The sequence below is a fragment of the Aotus nancymaae genome, unplaced genomic scaffold (assembly GCF_030222135.1).
Source record: "Aotus nancymaae isolate 86718 unplaced genomic scaffold, 86718_ANA_hifiasm-v0.15.2.pri h1tg000108l, whole genome shotgun sequence".
Classification (NCBI taxonomy): Eukaryota; Metazoa; Chordata; class Mammalia; order Primates; family Aotidae; genus Aotus; species Aotus nancymaae.
Window position 1 is genome coordinate 34,606,558 of NW_026988523.1, and position 24,118 is coordinate 34,630,675.

A 24,118-nucleotide genomic window follows, 5' to 3' on the forward strand; every position below is an offset into this window, starting at 1 on the left:
GTTTACAAGGCCCCACTGTGCCACTTTAGTATCTTAACGAGTGTTCGCTGAGGAAGCACTGTGTGTTAGACCCAGTGCAGTAAGTCCCAGATCCTGGGACCTTACATTCTATGGGATGACACAAACATATAAACAAAAAATAATTGTAGATAGTGATACATGCTCAAAACATGACTATGTGGCAGGGCGCGGTGGCTGACATCTGTAAATCCAGCACTGTGGGTGGCCGAGGCAGGCAGATCACTTGAGGTCTGGAGTTCGAGACCAGCCTGCCCAACATGGTGAAACCCCATCTCTACTAAAAATACAAAAATTAGCCAGGCGTGGTGGCACGCGCCTGTAGTCCCAGCTATTCAAGAGGCTGAGGCAGGAGAATCGCTTGAACCCAGGAAGTAGAGGTTGCAGTGAGCCAAGATTGCGCCATTACACTCCAGCCTGGGTGACAGAGCAAGACTCCATCTCAAAACAACAAAAAAAAAAAAAGAAGAGAAAAAGAAGAGGGCTTAGGTGAGGGCCCTGTAATTGCTGCTTCAAAGTCAGGTGCGATGCAGGCAGAGAAATGGTAAGTGGGTCTGACACCACTTTGGTAACTGAAAATTTTCTTCAGAGCCGTGGCTGGAGAGAGACAGGGAATCGAGTTTGATGGGGGTCAGTGAGAAGAGAATGGATTTTTTTTTTTTTTTTTTTTTTTTTTTTTTGTAGAGATGGGTTTTCACCATGTTGGCCAGTCTGGTCTTGAACTCCTGACCTCGTGATCCACCCGCCTCAGCCTCCCAAAGTGCTGGGATTACAGGCGTGAGCCACCACACCCAGCCGAGAATGGAGCTTAAATGTGGAGGGAAGAAACAGAAAACCCATTGTTATGAAAAGGAGCAGACATAGAATTAGTGGTTGGAGTGTCTTGAAACTTTCTTTTTTCTTGAAAGTTTCTTGTGCACCATGTTGCACAAGATCAGCAACCCCTGGCAGAGCCCTTCAGGCACACAGTATCCCTTGGGGGTGAGAAAGGGTGTGTACAAGGGAAGGAGCAGGAGATAGGCAGGAATGTCTTGCAAGTATGTATTAATAGGCAGCTAAGGGCCTGGTTGGTATACTTCTGTCTCAAGGTCTCCTGACATTGAGAGACATTAGGCCCTAAGCCGCCTATTCATACATACTTCAGACCAGTCACGGAGAGGTCATCTCAGTACCACACAAGATCATCACCCACCTTCAAAAACAGGTAGGTGGCTTGCATAGAGGGGGCTGCCAGTGACAAATTCAGTCAATGCTGTACAATACACATTTATTGAGCACCAAACATATGCCATGCTACATGCAGGTGACCCAGAGCATCAAGGAGAACACAGTGTGATGGCGGAGACACACACGTCTCTAGGATGTATTAAATCAGTCAGTGACCGGGTAGGGTGGCTCACACGTGTAATCCCACCACTTTGGGAGTCCAAGGTGGAAGGATCACCTGAGGTCAGGAGTTCGAGACCAGCCTGGCCAACATGGTGAAACCCCGTCTGTACTAAAAATACAACAATTAGCCAGGTGTGGTGGTGGGCAACTGTAATCCCAGCTACTTGGGAGGCTGAAGCTGGAGAATTGGTTGAACCCAGGAGTCAGAGGTTGCAGTGACCAGAGATTGTGCCATTGCACTCCAGCCTGGGTGACATGAGTGAAATTCCATCTCAAAAAAATTAATAAAATAAGTCAGCAAGAGATGCAGCTCAGGGTACTGTGGGGATATCTAGAGGCACAGTACCTTCAGCTTGTCAGACAGGGAGGGAGAGTAGCACAGGCTGAAGGAGAGTGGAACATAGCAGTTGGCCTCTGACGGTGGGACTGGAGACAGATTTCTAAGGGTCACTTCCCTGTTTTTGGGGACTAGGTTGGGCTAGATATGGGGCTCATGATGGACAAGGCTTAGAGCCAGGTTGGAGAAGTTGAAAGAGCATTACTAGAGGAGTGGGCAGGCCTAGGCTATGCTCTTTACTCTGCCACTGACTGTGTGATCTTCAGCAGGCCACTTGACCTCTCAGGGCTGTGCACTCCCTTATTTGTAAAACTAGAGGGCTGAGCCCGCACGTTTTCCAAGGGTTCTTCTAGCACTGATGGTCTGATTCCAAGAGGGAACCCAGTGTCAGAGTGGGACACTTCCTCATTTCTACTCTCCCAAAGGTTAAAGACCTGGAGAATTAATGGAGAGGCCTGGAAAGAGAGGATCCAGATAAAAGCCAAAGTTCCTGGCAGGGCCGCGGCCGCTGCCCTGATTCCTTAGGTATGAACAGAGCTTTTCCAGCTCCCAAAGTGTTATATATTATTTCCTAACACGGGGCATTGAGAGAAAGAGAGTCTTACCCCCATTCCACAGGGGACAAACGGAGGCTCAGGGAGATTTAAAGATCATGCTCAAGAGGTTATTTGGGGACAAAGCTTACACAGGATGTGGAGGGGTTGCTGAGAAGCAGGGACTGGAGCCTGGAAAGGTAGGGCAGGCTGAGACCTGGGGGTATGAGTGGAATGTGTATGTGGTAGTGGTGCCTGGGCCATGGAATGAAGTGGAAGAAACAGCCAAGAGCTGGGCACTGAGGGAACGAGCTGGGGGGCCCTGGGTGTGGGTTCCCTGGATCCAGGGAGTGTGAGGATGGCTCTCCCTGGTTCCTGAGGCATGGACTGAGTCCCAGCTGCATCTGAGCTCTGCTCTGCTAGCTTTGTGGTGTCTGGATCGGGGAAGTCACCGTTAGAAAGTTGCCGTCAGCAGGCGTCCTTCCAGCTTTCCATGGAAATTCTGGGAGCTGCTCCTAGTTTGCGGCCGGGCCTTCCTTCCTTCTCCCCAATGGACACAGGACCTTGACGGCCAGCGGGCTCCAAGGCCCAGGCCTTTTGCCAACAGCAACAGGCTACTGGCTGGGCCCAGGCAAGGGGGCCTTGGCAGGAAAAGTTCCTTGTTGTACCTCCGCTACACTCAGAGGCCAGTGAGGGGGGTACCAGACAGGACTCCTTCCTCCTGGGTGAAGTGCCCCTGCAGCCCCCCAGTGTCCACCCCATGGATGTTTCCTTTACAGAAGTACAATGCTGATTATGATCTGTCAGCTCGGCAAGGGGCAGACACCCTGGCCTTCATGTCTCTCCTGGAGGAGAAGCTGCTCCCGGTGCTGGTGAGTGTGCCCAGACTTCCCAGCATCCATGCCCAGCAGGGGAGGGGTCGGGCGCACACACACGCACACACTGGCTCAGGGCAGCATGGGGGTCAGGAGCCCACCTTGAATCAGACAGGTGCACTGGCTCAGACCTGCCTGTTTCTTCGTGCCTACACAATCCAGGTACATACTTTTTGGATAGACACCAAGAACTATGTGGAAGTGACCCGGAAGTGGTATGCAGAGGCTATGCCCTTTCCCCTCAACTTCTTCCTGCCTGGCCGCATGCAGCGGCAGTACATGGAACGGCTGCAGCTGCTGAGTGGGGAGCACAGGCCTGAGGACGAGGAAGAGTTGGAGAAGGAGGTAGCTCTGAGACAGGGGGCTATTGTATGAGATGAGCCCTAATGATGATGGCCAGGAAAGGGAGTGCCTGGAGGGGAGGTGGCACTGTTCCCGCAGCTGCAAGCCTACCTGTGTCGTCCCTACAGCTCTACCGAGAGGCTCGGGAGTGTCTGACCCTGCTCTCTCAGCGCCTGGGACCTCAGAAGTTCTTCTTTGGAGATGCGTGAGTCTGACTCCAAGGGTGTCAGTGGGTGGCTTGGAAGAAGATACGGGTTCAGATGGAGCATCTGGGGCTGGGGCTGGGGCTGGCTCAGGCTCTGGATAGGAGGTCCTTGGGACAGATACTGGCCCTGGTGACAGTGCGGCTGTGTGTGGGGCCGGAGCCTTCTCAGAGGTACAAAAGGGTACAGTGGAGGGCAGCCAGGCACAGGAGGGGCCTGCAGGGCTGTGGGGCACTCAATGTGCCCTTTATGCAGCCCCGGGATAGAGTCCTATTCAGGGCCAGGCTGGCGCCACCTGGGAACTCTCCCCATACCAGGTCTAGAACTGTGTGTCCTGTCCTTCCCTGGTGGCCGCCTGCTGCCCAGAGCCCACCTCCTGGGGCTGACTCCTCCTCCAGCTCTATCTTCACCCCTCTGCCCCAGTGGTTCTCCTCCATCTTACCCTTCTCTCTCTGCCCAGCCCTGCCTCCTTGGACGCCTTCGTCTTTAGCTACTTGGCCCTGCTCCTGCAGGCCAAGCTGCCCAGTGGGAAGCTGCAGGCCCACCTGCAGGGGCTGCACAACCTCTGTGCCTATTGTACCCACATCCTCAGTCTCTACTTCCCCTGGGATGGAGGTAAGGGGCAGATGGGCGGGGACAGCCCTGGGGAGAGTGGGCAGGGATCCAGGAACAAGTTCCCCAACCCACCTTCCTTCCTTGACCCTCAGCTGAGGTACCACCCCCACGCCAGACACCAGCAGGCCCAGAGACTGAGGAAGAGCCGTACGGGCGCCGGAACCAGATCCTATCTGTGCTGGCAGGGCTGGCAGCCATGGTGGGCTATGCCTTGCTCAGCGGCATAGTCTCCATCCAGCAGGCAACGCCTGCTCGGGCCCCAGGCACCCGGGCCCTGGGCATGGCTGAGGAGGATGAAGAGGAATGATTGGTCCTCATGCTCCCAGGACTGGTTTTTCTACTCTCATGCATTCCAGAGGCCCCTGTGCCTCCTCATTGTTGGTACAGCCAGAAACAGGGTGCTGCCCCCAGAATAAAGCCACTCACACTGACTGAGCTCAAACATATTCTCCTTTAAGGGCTGCCATTTTTCCTGGCTGGTGCCATGGGAACCATTTGGGTCCTGAGCCTACCCAGTGGTGCTATAGGGCTTCCGCCCTGAGGCTGACAGTGCTGCCCCACGGCCCGGTTCTGCGTCTCCAGGAAATACACAGTCCAGTCCCCAGTTTTGGGTCCAGCTTTCCTAGTCTCTCCTTTTCCTTACCCTCATCCCCATCCTGCGCCTGCACAGACAATGAGCTCACCCCAGGCCTGGGCCCGGGCCCAGTTTCCACAACAGGCAGCGCACAGCGCACGCTCACATCAGCATGGAGGCTTGGGGGACACTGGGGCTTTCTGATCTTGTTCTAGGGGCCTCCAGGCCCTGGCACCACCTAGAGGGGAAAGTGAGTCACCCAAACCACTACTCCTGGGCTTACGTCACTGTAAGCTCACCCTGGCCCCGCTGTGCCTCTAGCCACAGACAGTGTGTGCGCTGCCTCTGTCCCTTTAATGCCCAGGCTGAGCCCAGTGCCTCCTTAGGTATCTGTTCCATCACTGGCGACGCCACAGGTAGGTGTGAATGGAGTAGCCAGGTGAGATCGTCTCCAGGAAGCCCACAGCAGGATCCTCGATGGTAAGAGGCACATCCTTAGAGGAGCTAGGAGCGGGGAGGAGAAGCTGAGAGTGTGATCCTGCCAAGGCCCCCATCCTGTCTTCAGCTACTTCCCAGACCCCACCATTGCCCTCACCGGTTCAGCACGACCACAACGGCAGAGCCATCAGGATGCATCAGTGCCACTGTGTCCAGGTCGTTCTTCTCACTGGCAGCCAGCCCCACTCTCTGGGAGCCCTCAGGAATGAACTTGCTGAATATGGGAACAGACATGGTCAGGGACTCTGGCCCTCGGGGTACCTCCCATGAAACCCTCATCTAAGAAGTCACCCACCCAGCTGCGCGTGGTGGCTCACGCCTGTAATCTCAGCACTTTGGGAGGCCAAGGCAGGCAGATCACCTGAGGTCAGGAGTTCAAGACCAGCCTAGCCAACATGGTGAAACCCTGTCTTAAAAAAAAAAAAAGAAAAAACGAAGTCACCCACCCACCCACCTACCCACCCCATAAGTCCTGCAGAAGCTCTGCCCTGGCTCTCTAGGCTCAGAGCCATGCTGCTGGCCACTGACCCTGCCTTTCCGCATGGCAGCCCCAGCCTCAGGCATTGGGGTTGTCTGTTGCTACCTACTCACTTCCTGCCTCCATGGTGCAAGAAGGGATGGGTGGCCTCTCCCAAGGTTCCCACCCTAAACACCTTCCTGCTCCCGCATGCTATAGAGTGATGTAAGCCATCCCATGCAGGAGATGATAGGCCTGGTATGGAATGGAGGTGCCCGCCCTCCACTCACCTGAAGTGGCCAAGGTGGTAGAACATGGGCTGTTTGTAAAACGTGTCCTTGGTGATGTCCACAATGATGGGGCTGTCGACAAAGTTACGCACCCAGTTGGGTCCTCCTTCAGGGTTCAGGGCGAGGTTCCAGTCAGTCCAGCCGACCACGTGGTACAGGAGGTTCTAGATAAAGAGACGAAGGTTCAACACTGGGGGTCCCCAGAGAGGGTAGGTGAGGGTCACATGAGGGAGAGGGGGCTGTGGGTAGCTCAGCCCCGTCAGGAGTGCACTGTCTCCTTAATAGCTAAGGAGGGTGGTCGTGAAGACAGGCATCTCAAGGGGAGCTGAGGCAGGTGCAAGTGCCTCAGTAGTTGCAAAGGGGCAGTCACGTGTGCAGACCTGCGAAGCAAAGGCAGGACAGAAAAGCATGGTTCCCCAGAATTGCCCAAAAGGACAGGCTAGCTGGGGATAAGGTGGAGAGGAAGGTCTTCTGTCCGTCTTTGGTGAGACTAGGAAGGGGTCTGAGGTGTGCCCTGCAGGAAGTGGGACTGGGGTGGCTCACCGTGATGATGCTGTGGCTGTACTGCATCCCTCGATCCCAGGAGCCTAGCCGCACGCTCTGCTCCCAGAACTTGGAGCCCACACAGGCCTCTGAGGCAAAGAGCATGGCGTTGGGGAACAGGCGGTGTGTCTCCCCTAGGGTGGCTTTGGCTGGAGCCAGAAAGTCCAGGTACCAATGTACAGCAATGCCATCAACATACTTAGCTGCCTCTGGGTCTGTCAGTACCTGCAAAGGAAGAGCCGCTGACCCTGGACCGTGCACACAGCTTTCTAGAACTTCTAGTTCCTCTTCTAGGAATCCTGAGGAGGAGTGGTGGGAAGAATGCAACTAGAGAGGTTGTGGGAGGGATGTCTTTTGTTTTTGAGACAGGACTCACTCTGTCTCTTAGGCTGGAGTACAGTGGCATAATCACAGCTCACTGCAGCCTCAACTTCCTAGGCTCAACCAGTCCTCCCGCCTTAGCCTCTTGAGTAGCTGGGACTACAAGGGTGCCACACCCAGCTAATTTTTGTGTAAATATATATATTTATATATATATATATATATATATATATATATATATTTTTTTTTTTTTTTTTTTTTTTGTAGAGATGGGGTTTCACCATGTTTCCAAGGCTGGTCTTGACCTCCTTGGGTTCAACTGATCTGCCCACCTTGGCCTCCCAAAGTGCTGGGGTTATAGATGTGAGCCACCACCCCCATCCTAGAGAGGTTTAAAGTCACAATTGTGGGGATTCGTGGGGCCCTGGAGGTCCAGAGCGATGGCGCTCTAGGAATCCATAATTGAGCTGAGAAAGCTCCCTAAGTTTGGGAGCCAGTCATTTGGATGCTAGATTTGGAGGTCACTGGGGCACCATGGAGGTCCGGGCCTTACCACCTGTGCCCAGTGGGGCAGCAGCAAGCGTTGGTCATCCAGCATTAGTAGACGGACATTGCGGTGAGTACTGTTGGCAAGGGTAGGACCTAGGTCACGGGCAATGAAGTCTCGCTGATGTTCGGGGGTGAAGCCCAGGCACTGGAAGGGGTATCCACTCAACAGCCCAGCAGAAGGCTCATTTTCAGCTGTCACTGCCCAGAACTGTAACTTGTGCTCAGCATAGGCATCCAGAAACCTGGCAAAAGAAAGGTCATGAATGACGCGGCCAAGAAGGTGGACCAGATCGGCTGGGCGTGGTGGCTCACACCTGTACTCCCAGCACTTTGGGAGGCCAAGTCAGATGGATCACTTGAGGTCAGGAGTTCGAGAACAGCCTGACCAACCTGGCAAAACCCCGTCCCTACTAAAAACACAAAAATGAGCTGGGCATGGTGGCGGGCACCTATAATCCCAGCTACTTGGGAGGCTGAGGCAGGAGAATCACTTGAACTCAGGAGGCTGAGGTTGCAGTGAGCCAAGATAGCACCACTGCACTCCAGCCTGGGTGACGGAGTGATAGAGTGAGACTCCTTCTAAAGAAGCTTGGTGGAGTTGGCAAGATTGACAGGCCCAAGTCTGCAAGGCCCAAGAAGGTAGAAAGGTGAGCTGAGGAGAGACAGATCTAGAACTGAAACCAGGTTGAGGGTTGGGACATAGATCAGGGTGGCCAAAGGGGAGGCCACTTCTGACCCCTCAGACTTGCCGATCCCTTACTTCACGAAGTATCTGGCCCAGGTCTGGTGGTAGATGTCTCCGGGCTGACCCTTGAGTGACCCCTTCCCATTCACTGCTCCATTGGTCTTGAGCCAGGTGGGTGATGTCCAGGGGCTGGCAAAGAGTGAGATGGGACGCTGGGACAACTGCAGGGCTCGGTGAATCAGGGGTATCTAGAGCCAAAGGTAGTGAAGAGAGAAGCACCCAGAGTTGGAACACATACTAGCCCAACCAGTGTATCAGGTTCAGCCATCAGCCCCCACCCTCCCACCCCGGGACAAAACAGCTGGGGACAAAATAGCTCTATGGGCAGGCCTCCCCTTCAGCTTCTCAAACCCCAGACATCAAGGCTATCAGGGCCAGAGGAAGCCAGAAAGCTCACCTTGAGCCTGGTATCTTCCTCTGGGAGGCTGAAGTTGAACAACTGAAAATCGTCAGGGGTGTCTGCATAGGTGTAGATGCGGATGGAGAAGTCACAGCTGGCCATGGGTACCCGGATGATGTTATATTCGATTCCTAGAGAAAAGGATGTCCAAGATATGGTAGTCTGAGTCAATTGGAGAGTATGGGACTCTGCTTATCACTTGCCAGTCCTAATAGTGTCTGAGTCAGAGCCAAAGGGAACCTGGGCTCCAGGGTTGGAACCTGTGGAGGCCGGCACCCGGGTGAAGCACAGGCCTGTCTGAGCCTGAGTCCATAAGCACTTAACAGATGATTGGTGGGAAATCTTATTTCACTGGGCATTAAGACAGGAACCAATGTCAGGGATAGGCTGAAGTCAGGGTCCAAAGAAAGGTCAAAGAAAAGTGTGGGCTGGGTCCGGTTGCTCACGCCTGTAATCCTAGCACTTTGAGAGGCCGAGGTCGGCGGATCACAAGGTCAGGAGTTCGAGATCAACCTGGCCAGCAGAGTGAAATGCCGTCTCTATGAAAAATACAAAAAATGAGCCAGGCATGGTGGCGGGTGCCTGTAATGCCAGTTACTCAGGAGGCTGACACAGGAGAACTGTTTGAACCCGGGAGACAGAAGTTGCAGTGAGCCGAAATCACGCCATTGCATTCCAGCCTGAGCAACAGTGTGAGACTCCATCTCCCCCGCAACATACACAAAAAAGAGAGAAGTGTTGGCCGGGCTTGGTGGCTCACACCTGTAATCCCAGCACTTTGAGAGGCCGAGGTGGATGGATGATTCGAGGTCAGGAGTTCGAGCGTAGCCTGGCCAACACTGAAACCCCATTTCTACTAAAAATACAAAAATTAGCCAGGTAGTAGTGGTGTGCGCCTGTAATCCCAGCTATTCAGGAGGCTGAGGCAGGAGAATCGCCATAGCCTGGGAGACAGAGGTTGCTGTGAGCCTAGATTGCACCACTGCACTCCAGTCTGGGCATCAGAGTGAGATTCTGTGTCAGAAAAGAAAAAGAAAAAAAAATGTCACTGGTACTATGTCACCTCATCCCCTTCCTCCTCACCTTCTTCAGAGAAGTATGATTTAAGTAGCAAATTCTGGGCAGGGAGTGACAGGGCAAGGATGTTGAGAGCAGCAGCATCTGTCACGGCCCCTCCAAATCCCTTTATTTTCTGGAACTTCTGCTCTGGCTGCAGGGTCAGTAGCAGGCCTGAGGACATCCACAGGGAATAAGGCCATCAGTGCCCAGGGGAGAAACTCCATGGTGATCACTGACACCGTTTACCTCTAGGAGGACCCAGCCTGGCCCGGGGGTGAGGGCTGTAGTGGTTACCTGTGCCCGTGCGATTAGCCTGGATGGTCCCCGTACTCAGCTCCATCCGACGCCCACTGCGTGTGCTCTCATAGCGGCTGAAGGTACCGAGGGCAGGAAAGGTCAGGGGGTCGACAGAGTCACAGTATGTGGCATTGCAGACACAGACCACCGAACTATAGCCAAAGCTTTTAGGGATGCAGGGGCGGGCACCTGGGAGGGAGGGAGCACAAGCAGACATGAGGTCTGATGAAGACGTGGAGAACGAACACAGCTGCTAGGTGAGACTGAGCACGGTTTCAGCCTCAGCCCAAAGTTGGTCTCAGTCACTCAAAAGGACTTATTGAGCACCTACTCAGAGTCTACCACCAGTTTACTAGAAGGCTGCCACACGACTGTAAGGCAGAAGGGAGCCTCTGTGCTACCTCCCCTCCGCCTTGACTCACTTACCTGATGCCCACGACACTGCCTGAAGTAGAAGCAATCCCGTGAGGCTGGCGGCCATCATGCTTACCCTACCCGAGGGCTTGGGACATTCCTGAAGACAGAACGAGGGGCGGCTGAGAAGCAAGCCCCCTCTACCTCTCAACTACTCTCCTGGGCAGGGCTTGGCTGCTTAAGGGTGCCCATGGGCTAGTCTCCTACATTCATTAGGACAAGGCCCACAGACACCTGGGTGCAGCCCTCCCTGCAACCCCTCTGGTGACAGCTCTCTGCCCGTCCCAAATCAGGAGGCTCCCCACCACTCTTCCCACCCATTTCAACTTCGACCCCTCCCTCCATCTGTTTCTTGCTCAAAGAGACATGATGACCCTGCATTCAAAGAGAGTCTGTCATTCACTGAATTCCAGTGCCAGGGTTCCAGAAGCTGTGTGAGGAGGCCGATTGGGAGCTCTCCCTCTTACCTCTCTGGAAAGACGTGAAAACTCCATCACCTGAGGGTCATTGGATGAGGAGAAGACCGCAGGGGTTCCAGAGTCTCTGAAGGATGGAAGATCCACTAAGGAAAAACGAGGATGCAGGTACCTGCCTTAGCTTATAGGCTCTAGGTTAGCCCTGCAAGTAATTCCGGCTTCCGTACGTGATGGGTCATGTGATGCCTGGGAGAGTCACATGACACATGAAGTGAGGCAATTGCAGCCATATTTGTAAAGGGCAACTGGCTTCCTCCAAGCTGTTACAGATTATATACACCCTATAAAACTCTGGAGAGCATGCCTGAGTGACAACTTTAGGAAGAGTCTAGAACACCGATTTGGGTGGAGAATGGGATAGAGGCTCCTAAATCTCAGAGGATGGGAACCACAGCAGGCACAGTGTTTTTGATAAAAATGTCAAAAGGGGCCTGGCGTGGTGGCTCACGCCTGTAATCCAAGCACTTTGTTGGCCAAGGCGGGCGGATCACCTGAGGTAGGGAATTCAAGACCAGCCCTACCAACTTGGTGAAACACCCTCTTTTTTAAAAGAAAATTAAAATAAATAAATAAATAAAAATATCAAAAGGTACAAATAAAGCTGATATGACAATAATAAAAAAAAATTAGGCCAGGCGCTGTGGCTCAGGCCTGTAATTCCAACACTTTGGGAGGCCAGGGTGGGCGGATCACGAGGTCAAGAAGTCGAGACCATCCTGGCCAACGTAGTGAAACCCCGTCTCTACTAAAATACAAAAGTTTAGCTGGGCATGGTGGTGTGCGTCTGTAGTCCCAGATACTCGGGAGGCTGAGGCAGGAGAATTGCTTGAACCTGGGAGGCAAAGGTTGCCAAGATCGCGCCACTGCACTCCAGCCTGGTGCCTGGCAACAGAATGAGACTCTATCTCAAAAAAAAAAAAAAAAAAAAAAAAAAAAAAAATCACTCTGCAAAATGCTGAGGCTACCGAGATGTTGAAGACAGTCTTTGCCCTATAGAGGTGCGTGAGGCATGGAAGTCAGACACACAGATATTTACAGATAAAGACAGAAACGGTAACAGGTGTACATGGAGAGCTCTCCGAGATGGGGAGCGACCATTCGTGGGTAGGGAATTATCCAGGATGGCAACACACAGGAAAAAGTGAGGGTGGTTATTAGCCAGTAAAGTGTAGGGCTCAAGGATGGTCGGACGCCGGGCAGTGGGATGGCAGGACTGGAGGAAGGGAGAGGTCAGCACGGCTCCTCTGCGGCATCCCTTGATTCATCATCAGATGCAGATTGTAATAACTGATCTTCCTTCCTTACATGACAGGGAGGCTTGTAACGTAGTTCAGAGACCGGAAAGTGTTGTATAAAGCCGTACTGTCAGTGGACACAAGGAGGAAGTTGTCTGTGCTGTTGTCTCATGAACCACATCAAATGAGATTTAGCGGGAGTGGCACACACAGTCACGACCTGACTAACCACAGCGCTCAGACTATTTCCTTGCCTGGAAAATGGAGTCAGTGCCACAACCTCGAAGGGTGGTTACTGCAGACAGTGAGGTAAGTGCAGTACCTGGCCACTTGGTAGGGGCCTGGAAACTATTTGTCTGCTATTCTATCTTTTTTTTTTTTTTTTTTTTTTTGAGACAGAGTATTGCTTTGTCGCCAGTCTGGAGTTCAGTGGAGTGATCTCAGCTCACTGCAACCTCCAACTCCCAGGTTCGAGTGATTGTCCTGCCTCAGCTTCCCGAGTAGCTGGGACTACAGGCACATGCCATCACGCCTGGGCTAATTTTTGTATTTTTAGTAGAGATGGGGTTTTGCTGTGTTGGCCAGGCTGATATTGAGCTCTGGACCTCCGGTGATCTGCCCACCTTGGCATCCGAAAGTGCTGGGATTACAGGGGTGAACCAGGACACCAACCATCTTTTTTATTTTTTAAATTATCTCAGTGAAGTCCTTCCAGATACACCCCAAGCAAAATGGATCATTTTTTCCTCTAGGTTCCTCCGGTAATTTATTATTTTTATTTTGGAGATGGAGTCTCATTCTGTTGTGCAGGCTGGAGTGCACTCCAGAGTGTGCAGTGGCACGATCTTGTCTAACTCCAACCTCCACCTCCCTGGTTCAAGCAATTCTCCTGCCTCAGCCTCCTGAGTAACTGGGATTATAGGTGTCCACCACCATGCCCAGCTAATTTTTGTATTTTTAGTAGTGTTGGGGTTTCACCATGTTGGCCAGGCTGGTCTCAAACTCCTGACCTCAGGTAATCCACCTGCCTCAGCCTCCCAAGGTGCTGGGATTACAGGCATGAGACACCGAACCCAGTCCCTCCTTAAATTAAGTGCAGTCTCAGTGAGATGGCAAGGTTGGCATCCTGGCTACACCATTTACTGGCTGTTTGACCTTCAATAAATCATCACTCTAAGCCTCTGATTCATCTATTAAAGGGGGGTGCTAACTCCTACCTCACAGAATGGTTGTGAGGTTTGAGTGTCATAAGTGTTTCTAGTACACCGATGGCACTAAACATTACAACATGTTAGGCCTACATTCCTGGAGTTCCCTGAAGGAACGTCTCACTCATTCTAAATAGCCTCATATCCTTATAGGCAGCCTGGCACAGAGGTAGGTGTCAAGTTGTAGAACTGAAGTAGGTACTTCACTGCGTCCATCTCCACCCTTCCAGACTTCCTGCTTTTCTTTCTTTTTTTTTTTTTTTGAGATGGAGTCTCACCCTGTCACCCAGTCAGGAGTGCAGTGGCCAATCTCAGCTCACTGCAACCTCCGCCTCCCAGGTTTAAGAAACTCTCCTGCCTCAGCCTCCCAAGTAGGTGGGACTACAGATGCGCCCTGCCATGCCCAACTAATTTTTTTATTTTTAGTAGAGATGGGGTTTCACCATGTTAGCCAGGCTGGTCTCAACCTCCTGACCTCAGGTGATTCACACGCTTTGGCCTCCCAGCGTGTTGGGATTAAAGGTGTGAGTCACCGCGCCCGGCCTGATTTCCTGCTTTTCTAGGAAACGTTGCACAGGACTTGTTCTGGGTAGGGGAGGTAATATCTCGTATGATACTTCCCTCAAGTTCATTCATCTCACAGATATTTCCTGAGCATGTTCTACATTTGCCTCTCCTGCTCTAGTGCGTTAGAAGTCCAACCGTCTCCTTCCTCTTTCCCTCTGCGTACAGTCAGTGAGCCTCTTCTTTTCTGGCCAGGTACTGAGCAATTTTCTTTTTTCAGACAGGGTCTCAGTATGTTGCCCAGGCTGGAGTAAAGTGGCTAGATTTCGACTCAGTGCAACCTCTGCCTCTCGGGCTCAAGCAATCCTCCCACCTCAGCCTCCAGAGTAGCTGGGACTACAGGCGCACATACCACACCTGGCTAATTTCTGTATTTTTTGTAGAGACAGGGTCTTTCTGTGTTGCACAGGTTGGTCTCAAACTCCTAAACTCCTTTGAAAAGTGCTGGTATTACAGGCATGAGGCACTGCGCCCAGCCCTCTTTTCTTCTTCTTCTTTTTTTTTGAGATGGAGTCTCACTCTGTTGCCCAGGCTGGAGTGCAGTGGCCTGATCTCAGCTCACTGCAACCTCTGCCTCCTGGGTTCAAGCGATTCTCCTGCTTCTGTCTCCCAAGTAGCTGGGACTACAAGCGCATGCTACACACCTGGATAATTTGTTGTATATTTAGTAGAGACAGGGTTTCACTATGTTGGCCAGAATCGTCTCAATCTCCTGCCTCAGCTTCCCAAAGTTCTGGGATTACAGGCGTGAGCCACCGTGCCCGGACATTTTTTTTTTTTTTTTTGGAGATGGCGTCTTGCACTGTCACCTGGGCTGGTATACAGTGGCACAGTCTCGGCTTGCTGCAACCTCACCCTCCCAGGTTCAAGTGATTCTCTTGTTTCAGCCTCCCGAGTAGGCAGGATTACAGGTGCCCGCTGCCACATCCAGCTAATTTTTTCTATTTTTTTTTTTTTTTTTTTTTTTTTGAGACGGAGTTTCGCTCTCGTTACCCAGGCTGGAGTGCAATGGCGCGATCTCGGCTCACTGCAACCTCCGCCTCCTGGGCTCAGGCAATTCTCCTGCCTCAGCCTCCTGGGTAGCTGGGATTACAGGCACGCGCTGCCATGCCCAGCTAATTTTTTGTATTAGTAGAGACGGGGTTTCACCATGTTGACCAGGATGGTCTTGATCTCTTGACCTCGTGATCCACCTGCCTCGGCCTCCCAAAGTGCTAGGATTACAGGCTTGAGCCACCGCGCCCGGCCAATTTTTTCTATTTTTAGTAGAGATGGGGTTTCACTATGTTTGCCAGGCTGGTCTCGAACTCCTGACCTTGTGTTCCACTTGCCTTGGCCTCCTAAAGTGCTGTGATTACAGGCGTGAGCTACCATGCCTGGCTAATTTTGTATTTTTTTTTAATCTGTTGAGAGTCTTCTAATAATTTTGTATTTTTAGTTGAGACATGGGGGTTTCTCCACATTGGTCAGGCTGGTCTCGAACTCCCGACCTCATGTGATCTGCCCACCTCGGGCTCCCAAAGTACTGGGATTACAGGCATGAGCCACCACGTCCAGCCTTTTCTTCTTTTTATTCATCATTTTGTAAAATTTTTTCCAGGGTAGGGCTCGGCGCAGTGGCTCATGCCTGTAATCCCACCACTTTGGGAGGCTGATGGGGGCAGATTACTTGAGATCAGGAGTTTGAGACCAGCCTGGTCAAATTGGTTAAACCCCATCTCGAATTAAAAAAATAGAAATCAGCTTAGTGTTGTGGTGTACGCCTGTAATCCCAGCAACTTGGGAGGCTGAGGCACAAGAATCACTTGAATTCTGGGAGGCAGAGGTTGCAGTGAGCCCAGATTGTGCCACTGTACTCCAGCCTGGAAAACAGAGTAAGGTTCTGTCTTAAAAAAAAAAAAAAAAATCCCAGGGTGGATATTATCTCATCTTTCAAATTTCTTGTACACTGTGATTTGTCCCTGAGGATTCTGTATCTTATTTTCTAAGTAAAGTTAGTTTTTAAAAGGACTAAAGTTTATTGTGACACATACAAAATTACAACAAATTTAAAGTGCTCCATTGGATTTTTTTTTTTTTTTTTTTTTTTTGAAATGGGGTCTTGCTCTGTCACCCAGGCTGGAGTGCAGTGGCGTGATCTCAGCTCACTGCGACCTCTGCCTCCAGGTTCAAGCAATTCTCCTGCCTCAGGCTCCTGAGTAGATGGGATTACAGAAGCCCACCACCACACCCAGCTCACTTTTGTATTTTTAGTAGAGACGGGGTTTCACCATATTGGTCAGGCTGGTCCCAAACTGCTGACCTCAGGTGATCCACCCTCCTTGGCCCTCCAAAGTACTAGGATTACAGGTGAGTCACCAAGCCCAGCCTGGATTTTTTTTTTTAATTATTATTATTATTTTTCACCTGTGGTCTCAGCTACTCCAGAAGCTGAGTAGACAAAATGCAATAATCTCAAGACAATATTTTCTACTTAAGCTTCCTTCTAAATGTTATTTTTCCACTTCTTTCTTTTGGAGACAGGGTCTCATTCTGTCACCCAGGCTGGAATGCAGTGATGCAATTAGGGCTCACTGCAGCCTCAATCTCCTGGACTCAAGTGATCCTCCCACCTCAGCCTCCTGAATAGCTGGGACTCCAGGTGTATGCCACTTCGCTGGGCTCATTTTTGTAGGGACAGATGGCTGTCTTTAATTTTTAAATTATTTTTAATTTTTGACCTGTCAGCAGGAGGTAAAGATGGGATCTTCCTATGTTGCACAGGGTGGTGTCAAGCTCCTGGGCTCAAGCGCTCCTCCCACCTCAGCCTCCCAAAGGGCTGGGATTACATGCTTGAGTCACAGTGCCCAGGACTATTTTTTTTTTTTTTTCAGCTGGGTCTCTCTGTTTTGCCCACGCTGGAGTGCAGCAGTTATTCACAGGCATGATCATAGCTCACTGAAGCCTTGATCTCCTTGCCTCAAGTGATCCTCCTGTCTCAGCTTCCCAAATAGCTGGGACCACAGGGGAGCACCACTGCATCTGGCCTGATTGGGCTTTTTTGTTTGTTTTTGTTTTTGTTTTTGAGACGGAGTCTTATTTTGCTGCCCAGGCTGGAGTGCAGTGGCATGATCTCGGCTCATTGCAACCACTGCTTCCTGGGTTCAAGTGAATCTCCTGCCTCAGCCTCCCGAGTAGCTGGGATTACAGATGCACGCCACCACGCCCGGCTAATATTTGTATTTTTAGTAAGATGGGGTTTCACCATGTTGGCCAGGCTGGTCTTGAACTCCTGACCTCGTGATCTACCTGCCTTGGCCTCCCAAACTGCTGAGATTACAGGCATGAGCCACTGCACCTGGACTTGTTTGGTTTTTGAGACAGAGTTTTGCTCTGTTGCCCAGGCTGGAGTGCAGTGGCATGATTGGCTGACTGCAACCTCCTCCTCCCGGGTTCAAACAATTCTTCTGCCTCAGTCTCCTGAGTAGCTGGGATTACAGGCACGTGCCACCATGCCTGGCTAATTTTTGTATTTTTAGCAGAAGTTGGGGTTTCTCCATGTTGGTCAGGTTGGTCTCGAACTCTCGACCTCAGGTGATCCACCCGCCTTGGCTTCCCAAAGTGCTGGGATTACAGGCATGAGCCACCGCACCCGGCCTCATCCACTAAATTCTCAAAGTGTCTCCTAATCATTATCTCTATTAAAGATGCCCCACACGGATCACAAGGTCAGGAGTTCAAGACCAGGCTAGCCAATATGGTGAAACCCCTTCTCTACTAAAAAATACAAAAATTGGCCAGGCGCGGTGGCTCACGCCTGTAATCCCAGCACTTTGGGAGGCCAAGGCAGGTGGACCATGAGGTCAAGAGATCGAGACCATCCTGGCCAACATGGTGAAACCCCGTTTCTATTAAAAACACAAAAAAAATTAGCTGGGCGTGGTGGCGCGTGCCTGTAGTCCCAGCTACTCAGGAGACTGAGGCAGGAGAATTGCTTGAACCCGGGAGGCGGAGGTTGCAGTGAGCCGAGGTCGCGCCACTGCACTCCAGCCTGGCGCCCGGTGACGGAGTGAGACTCTGTCTCAAAAATAAATAAATAAATAAATAAATAAATAAATAAATAAATAAGCTGGGTGTAATGGCACGTGCCTGTAGTCCCAACTACTCAGCTGGCTGAGGCAGAAGAATCACTTGAACCTGGGAGGTGGAGATTGCAGTGAGCCAGGATCATGCCATCCTGGGCCATAGAACAAGACTCCATCTCAAAAAAAAAAAAGAAAAAAATACATATATGCCCTACAAATTTCCAAAATGCCCCTGGGAGTGCCTGAGAGCCACTGCCCTAGGTGCCTCTCCTCAAACACCCAGGCCTCACTGCAGGTGGCCACTAGGGGCATACTAGGTGGCCACAATCGCATTCCTGTCCCCTAACTTGAAAAAGAGTTAGCTAAGGCCTGGTGCAGTGGCTCAAGCCTGTAACCCATTTTTATTTTTTATTTTTTTGAGACAGAGTCTCTCTCTGAAGCCCAGGCTGGAGTGCAACAGCACGATCTCAGCTCACTGCAACCTCTGCCTCCCAGATTCAAGTGATTCTTGTGCCTCAGCCTCCCAAGTAGCTGGGATTACAAGCCCCTGCCACCATGCCTGGCTAATTTTTGTATTTTTAGTAAAGATGAGGTTTCACCATGTTGGCTAGGCTGGTCTCGAACTCTTGACCTCAGGTGATCCACTCGCCTTGGCCTCCCAAAGTGCTAGGATTACAGGCATGAGCCACTGTGCCTGGCCACCCCATCATTTTAAGAAACTGAGGTGAGAGGATCCCTTGAGGCCAGGAGTTCAAGACCAGCCTGACCAACACAGGAAGACTCTGTCTTTACAAATTTTTTTTTTGGTAGACATGGGGTTGCCCACGCTGGTTTCAAATTCCTTGACTCAAGCATATCTGCCCCCCTTGGCCTCCCAAAGTGCTGGGATTACAGGCATGAACCACCTCTCCACTACCCACATGCTTGAATCACCTCCTCCAACAGGCTACACTCTGTCTTGCTGCTTCTGTCCCCTCTGCCTTGAACCCTTTCTTCTTCCCACTGTCTTGTAAAAAAGCCTGTCTTGTACTGAAGCCTCAGCCTTAGTACTACTGTCATCAGAACCATTTTCCTGACACCCCTGACTGGATGTTAGGCGCCCCTACTATGCACTCTCCAATTCACACATTCAACAAATATTAATTGGGTATCTACCATATGCCCGTCACTGTTCTCAATTCTGGGATACAGCAAGGAACAGAATGATAAAGGGGGTTATGAAATTTATGTTGCCGGGTGCGGTGGCTCACGCCTGTAATCCCAGCACTTTGGGAGGCCGAGGCGGATGGATCACGAGGTCAAGAGATCGAGACCATCCTGGTCAACATGGTGAAACCCCATCTCTACTAAAAATACAAAAATTAGCTGGGCATGGTGGCACGTGCCTGTAATCCCAGCTACTCAGGAGGCTGAGGCAGGAGAATTGCCTGAACCCAGGAGGCGGAGGTTGCGGTGAGCCGAGATCGCGTCACTACACTCCAGTCTGGGTAAGAAGAGCGAAACTCCGTCTCAAAAAAAAAAAAAAAAAAAAAAAAAAATTTATGTTGTGGCGGGGTGGTAGACAAAACAAAAAACAAACACACAAACAAAAACGGATTTCAGATGATAGGTAAGAAGAAAAACAAAGTGGGCCAGGCACAGTGGCTCACACCTGTAATCCCAGCACTTTGGGAGGCCAAAGTAACAGATTACTTGAGGTCAGGAGTTCAAGACCAGCCTGGACAACATGGTGAAATCCCTTCTCCAGTAAAAATACAAATTTTTTTTTTTTTTTTTAAAGACGGGTCAGGCTGGTCTTGAACTCCTGACCTCAGGTGATCCGCCCACCTTGGCCTCCAAAGCGCTTGGATTACAGGCGTGAGCCACCACACCCAGCCAAAAATACAAAAATTAGCTAGGCTTGGTGGCCTATATTCCCTGCTACTCAGGAGGCTGAGGCAGAATTGCTTGAACTCGGAAGACAGAGGTTGCAGTGGGCCAAGATCACACCACTGCAGTCCCGACTAGGTGACTAGGTGACAGAGCAAGACTCCATCTCACAAAAAAAAAAAAAAAAAAAAAAAAGAAGAAAAGAAAGAAGGAAAACAAAGAAATAGTGAAAGCGTAGAGGGTGTTGGAACAGTATGAGTGAGATGGATAGTGGTAAAACGTGACCTTGGAGAAGGAAGTTAGAGGCCAGATTGTGTAGGGTCTTGGTGGCCACAGTAAGGAATCTGAATTTTAAGACAGAAATTCACCGTAGAGTTTGGTTCAGGGGAAATGACAATATCAGATGTGTATTTTTATTATTTTATTTATTTATTTTTGAGACAGTCTTGCTCTGTCGCCCAGGCTGGAGTGCAGTGGCACTGTGATCTTGGCTTACTGCAACTTCCACTTCCTGGGTTCAAGTGATTCTCCTGCCTCAGCCTCCCAACTAGCCGTGATTAAAGGCACACATCACCAAGCCAAACTAATTTTTGTATTTTTAGTAGAGACGGGGTTTTACCATGTTGGCCAGGCTGGTCTTGAACTCCTGACCTCAAGTGATCCACTCACCTCAGCCTCCCAAAGTGCTGGGATTACAGGCTCGAGCCACCGTGCCCAGCCCAGATGTATATTTTTAAAAGATCACTTTGGCTGCTGAGTAGAAATCAGACTGTAGGAGGCAAGTGTAGAGGGAAACTAGCATTCAATGACAGCCCCTTCTTTCAGCAGCCCCACTCTTCCCCACAGCTTAGCCTAGTTAAGGCGGATGTCACTTTTAAGAACCTCACCCCTTGGCCGGGCATGGTGGCTCACGCCTGTAATCCCAGCACTTTGGGAGGCCCAGGCAGGTGGATCATGAGGTCAGGAGTTCAAGACCAGACTGGCCAACATGGTGAAATCGTGTCCCTACTAAAAAATACAAAAATTAGCTGAGCATGGTGGCTCGTGCCTGTAATCCTAGCTACTTGGGAGGCTGAGGTAGAAGAATTGCTTGAACCGGGACCCAGAGGGGAGCGGGGGTTGCAGTGAGCCGAGATCGCGCCACCGCACTCCAGCCTGGGCTACAGAGTGAGACTCCATCTCAAAAAAAAAAAAAAAAAAAAAAAAAAGAACCTCGCCCCATGCCGCCCCAACCCCACACCTCCTGTAACACAAACTCATAGCCTGCTCATCTTTGTCACTTTCTTTCTCCCCTGTTTTTCAGACAGTGTCTCTCTCTATCCTCCAGGCTGGTCTCGAACTCCTGAGCTCAAGCGATCCTCCCGCCTCAGCCTCCCGAGTAGCTCCTTTGTCACTCTTATCACTGTTGTGATTAATTGCACAAATGGCTTAATGGCAGTTATAGTGCCCAGCTCATCGAAGGAAGTGGCCGGCCAGTCGTCAGCGGGCAGGGTAGGGACCAGTCCGTCCTGGCTCCCATCTGCAGCCCCAGTGCGCATCCCGACTCCGGAGCTAGTCGCCGCGCTCCGGGAACATTTGTCACATGTCTGAAGAATGCATGAATTATATAACCTTTTTTCCACTCAACCCCTCAAAAAGCAAGTGGATCCAAATACTTGAAGACTTTTTTTTTTTTAGACGGAGTTTCACTCTTGTTGCCCAGGCTGGAGTGCAATGGCGTGATCTTGGCTCACCGCAATATCCGCCTCCCAGGTTCAAGCAATTCTACCTCTGCCTCCCTAGTAGCTGGGGATTACAGGCATGCGCCACCGCGCCCGGTTAATTTTTCGTATTTTTAGTAGAGATGGGGTTTCTCCATGTTTTTGGCCAGGCTGGTCTCGAACTCCCTACCTCGGGTGATTCGCCCGCTTCAGCCTCCCAAAGTGTTGGAATTACAGGCGTGAGCCACCACGCCCGGCCGAACTTGAAGATTTTATAATCTCTTGTTCATTAGTAAAATTTGACTATCTTTACCAGTAAAAATAATAATGCTGGTGAAAAAGGTTAAGTGCGAACGCAGGTAGGGCACAGCTAAAATCCAAAGGGCGAAATATTTACAACGCCTCGGGGAAGAGAAACAGCAGCCCCAATCGGAGGCAAAAAGAAACCCCACCGCACCCTGCAAAGTCGCGTGGGCGGGACTGCAGCCTGGGGTCCAACGCAGTAAGTGCAGAAGCCAAGATGCACGCTCGCCAGCCTCAGCCGCGAGAAAAGCAGCACGGGGGAGGCGGGGCGGGGCCTCACTCCCAAGGGAATGGCCACTCGTCCAGAGGCGGACTCAGAGGTCCTCCACAAGTTTCATTGGTCTAACTGGAGACGGACAACTCTCACTGACCAGCCATAGCAAAGATGGGACGCAAGCGTATTTGGAAAGGGAGAGGGCGCCGAACACCGGAACCACGCATGCGTCTCAGCGTTTTCGCGCCAGTATACCCATAGTGGATGGGGGTAATTGAATTCCCACGGTGAGTCCAGCCCACCGAAGCTCTGCAGGATTCCTAAGCTTCCTCTTTAGAGAGCCTCGGGTTAGGGAACGTCCTGTGCCCAGAAGCTGCCCCGTGGGAATCCCAGCGTCCACCGCCTCCTACTTAATGTTTCGTCCTGGCCGCGCCCCAGCCTTTCCTAAGGCTGGGTTGTTATGATGGTGAATTATTCACGAAGTCTTGCAGCCTGACGCCATCTCTGGGCACTGCTCCTCCCTCCTCCCTGGCTTCCTTGGAGGGTACCACGTTGCCCCTATAAGCATAGGGTCCTGAAGCTGTTTACAAGGCCCCACTCTGCCACTTTAATAACGAGTGTTTGTTGAGGACCTACTGTTAGACTCAGTGGAATGAGCAAGTTCCTGATCTTGGGGCCTTACACTCTATGGGACGACACAAACATATAAACAAAAAATAATTGTAGATAGTGATACATGCTTAAAACATGGCTATGTGGCCAGGCACAGTGACTCACACCTGTAATTCCAGCACTTTGGGAGGCCGAGGCAGGCGGATCACTTGAGGTCAGGAATTCGAGACCAGTCTGCCCAACATGGTGAAACCCCATCTCTACTAAAAATACAAAACTTAGACTGGTGGGCATGGTGGCAGGCGCCTGTACACCTAGCTACTTGGAAGGCTGAGGCAGGAGAATCGCTTGAACCCGGGAGGCGGAAGGTTGCAGTGAGCCCAGATCGCACCACTGCATTCCAGCCTGGGTGACAGAGCAAGACCCTGTCTCAAAAAAAAAAAAAAAAAAAAAAAAAAAAAAACAGGCTATGTGATAGAATGACTAAAACGGGGTGCTCACTGAAATGGTGAGAATGGAGCTAAAACCTGAAATTAGGTGACAGCACCGGCTATAGGGGCCAAGGGTTTCCTGCTTGGAAAAGAGCAGATGCAAATGTCCTTGTGCTGTGAGACAATTTGGCTGGAACAGAAGGTGTGCCATAGTCTCTCAGAGCTTGGAGATGATTCTAAATACAATGGGAAGCCATTAAATTGAGGCAGAGCCTTGACATGACATGCTTTATCATCATGCTGCTGAGTGGAGAATGGACTGTTGGGGAAAGTGAAAGATTGATTGAGAGGCTGTGGAGAGAAGGTGGCTGGAACTAGGAGGTGGTGGGACGTGGATGAATTCACGATAGGATTGGTTGTGTTGGATATGGGAAAGGAAGTCACAATGGTGCCTAAGCTTTTGGAATGTGCAAATGATAATGGAGGTGCCATTAATTGAGATGGAAACAGTGGAAAAATAACAGGTGCTGAGGTGGGAATCAAGAGTTCAGTTGTGGCCACGTTGAATCTGAAATGCCCATTAGACGTCCAAGCAGATATGCTGAGTTGGATGGTGCTCGTGAGAGGTCAAGGCTGGAGTTATGCATTAACACAGAGAAAGATGGTATTTAAAGCCAAGGACCTTAGTAGTAGGGCCAGCTGCAGAAAAAGTGGAAGTAAGAAAGAGGGCTTAGGTGAGGGTCCTGGGCCCCTCCACGCTTACCCAGTTCAACAGGATAAAGTAGAAGAGCCAATTTTTCCTGTTTCAAAGGGAAGCATTCAAGAAGGTGCTGATTATGGGATCATTGCTGCCTTGAGGTCAAGTGAGATGCAGGAAGAGAAACGATCACTGGGTCTGACACCACTTTGGTCACTGAATTTTTTTTTTTTTTTGAGACGAAGTCTAGCTCTGTTGCCAAGGCTGGAGTGCAGTGGTGTGATCT

The 24,118-nt window shown here is 51.0% G+C and overlaps 2 protein-coding genes across 5 annotated transcripts; one reads left to right on the plus strand and one right to left on the minus strand.

The window, feature by feature from the left end:
• Window positions 1–476: 476 nt before the first annotated feature.
• LOC135272321 (metaxin-1-like) lies at window positions 477–4,747 on the plus strand. 3 transcript variants are annotated; one of them, XM_064370823.1, is made up of 7 exons: window positions 769–999; window positions 1,163–1,222; window positions 3,057–3,149; window positions 3,315–3,497; window positions 3,623–3,699; window positions 4,158–4,312; window positions 4,405–4,747. In XM_064370823.1, exons 1-7 carry the CDS (start codon window positions 940–942, stop codon window positions 4,617–4,619), a joined length of 843 nt encoding a protein of 280 aa, XP_064226893.1. In that variant the 5' UTR covers window positions 769–939; the 3' UTR covers window positions 4,620–4,747. The 3 variants fall into 3 exon arrangements, with proteins under 3 accessions (XP_064226891.1, XP_064226893.1, XP_064226892.1); XM_064370821.1 differs by lacking the exons at window positions 769–999; window positions 1,163–1,222 and adding an exon at window positions 477–562 and having other exon boundaries at window positions 4,405–4,744; XM_064370822.1 differs by lacking the exons at window positions 769–999; window positions 1,163–1,222 and adding an exon at window positions 2,170–2,269 and having other exon boundaries at window positions 4,405–4,743.
• LOC110568742 (lysosomal acid glucosylceramidase) lies at window positions 4,745–11,097 on the minus strand. 2 transcript variants are annotated; one of them, XM_064370819.1, is made up of 11 exons: window positions 10,927–11,097; window positions 10,472–10,559; window positions 10,043–10,234; window positions 9,773–9,919; window positions 8,687–8,820; window positions 8,305–8,477; window positions 7,549–7,786; window positions 6,675–6,899; window positions 6,132–6,295; window positions 5,482–5,598; window positions 4,745–5,390 (listed from the first exon to the last, which is right to left on the minus strand). In XM_064370819.1, the coding sequence occupies exons 1-11, from the start codon at window positions 10,951–10,953 to the stop codon at window positions 5,285–5,287; spliced, it is 1,611 nt and encodes a 536-aa protein (XP_064226889.1). In that variant the 5' UTR covers window positions 10,954–11,097; the 3' UTR covers window positions 4,745–5,284. The 2 variants fall into 2 exon arrangements, with proteins under 2 accessions (XP_064226889.1, XP_064226890.1); XM_064370820.1 differs by lacking the exon at window positions 10,472–10,559.
• Window positions 11,098–24,118: the final 13,021 nt, after the last annotated feature.

Coding starts and splice junctions, on each gene's coding strand:
- LOC135272321 (XM_064370823.1), top strand. CDS start 940: ATGTTGCACAAGATCAGCAACCCCTGGCAGAGCCCTTCAGGCACACAG. Junction 1,223..3,056: donor TCACCCACCTTCAAAAACAG/GTAGGTGGCTTG, acceptor TTTCCTTTACAG/AAGTACAATGCTGATTATGA. Junction 3,700..4,157: donor AAGTTCTTCTTTGGAGATGC/GTGAGTCTGACT, acceptor CTCTCTGCCCAG/CCCTGCCTCCTTGGACGCCT.
- LOC110568742 (XM_064370819.1), bottom strand. CDS start 10,953: ATGGAGTTTTCACGTCTTTCCAGAGAG. Junction 10,560..10,926: donor TTTCACGTCTTTCCAGAGAG/GTAAGAGGGAGA, acceptor TTCTGTCTTCAG/GAATGTCCCAAGCCCTCGGG. Junction 6,900..7,548: donor TGCCCCACTGGGCACAGGTG/GTAAGGCCCGGA, acceptor CTTCCTTTGCAG/GTACTGACAGACCCAGAGGC.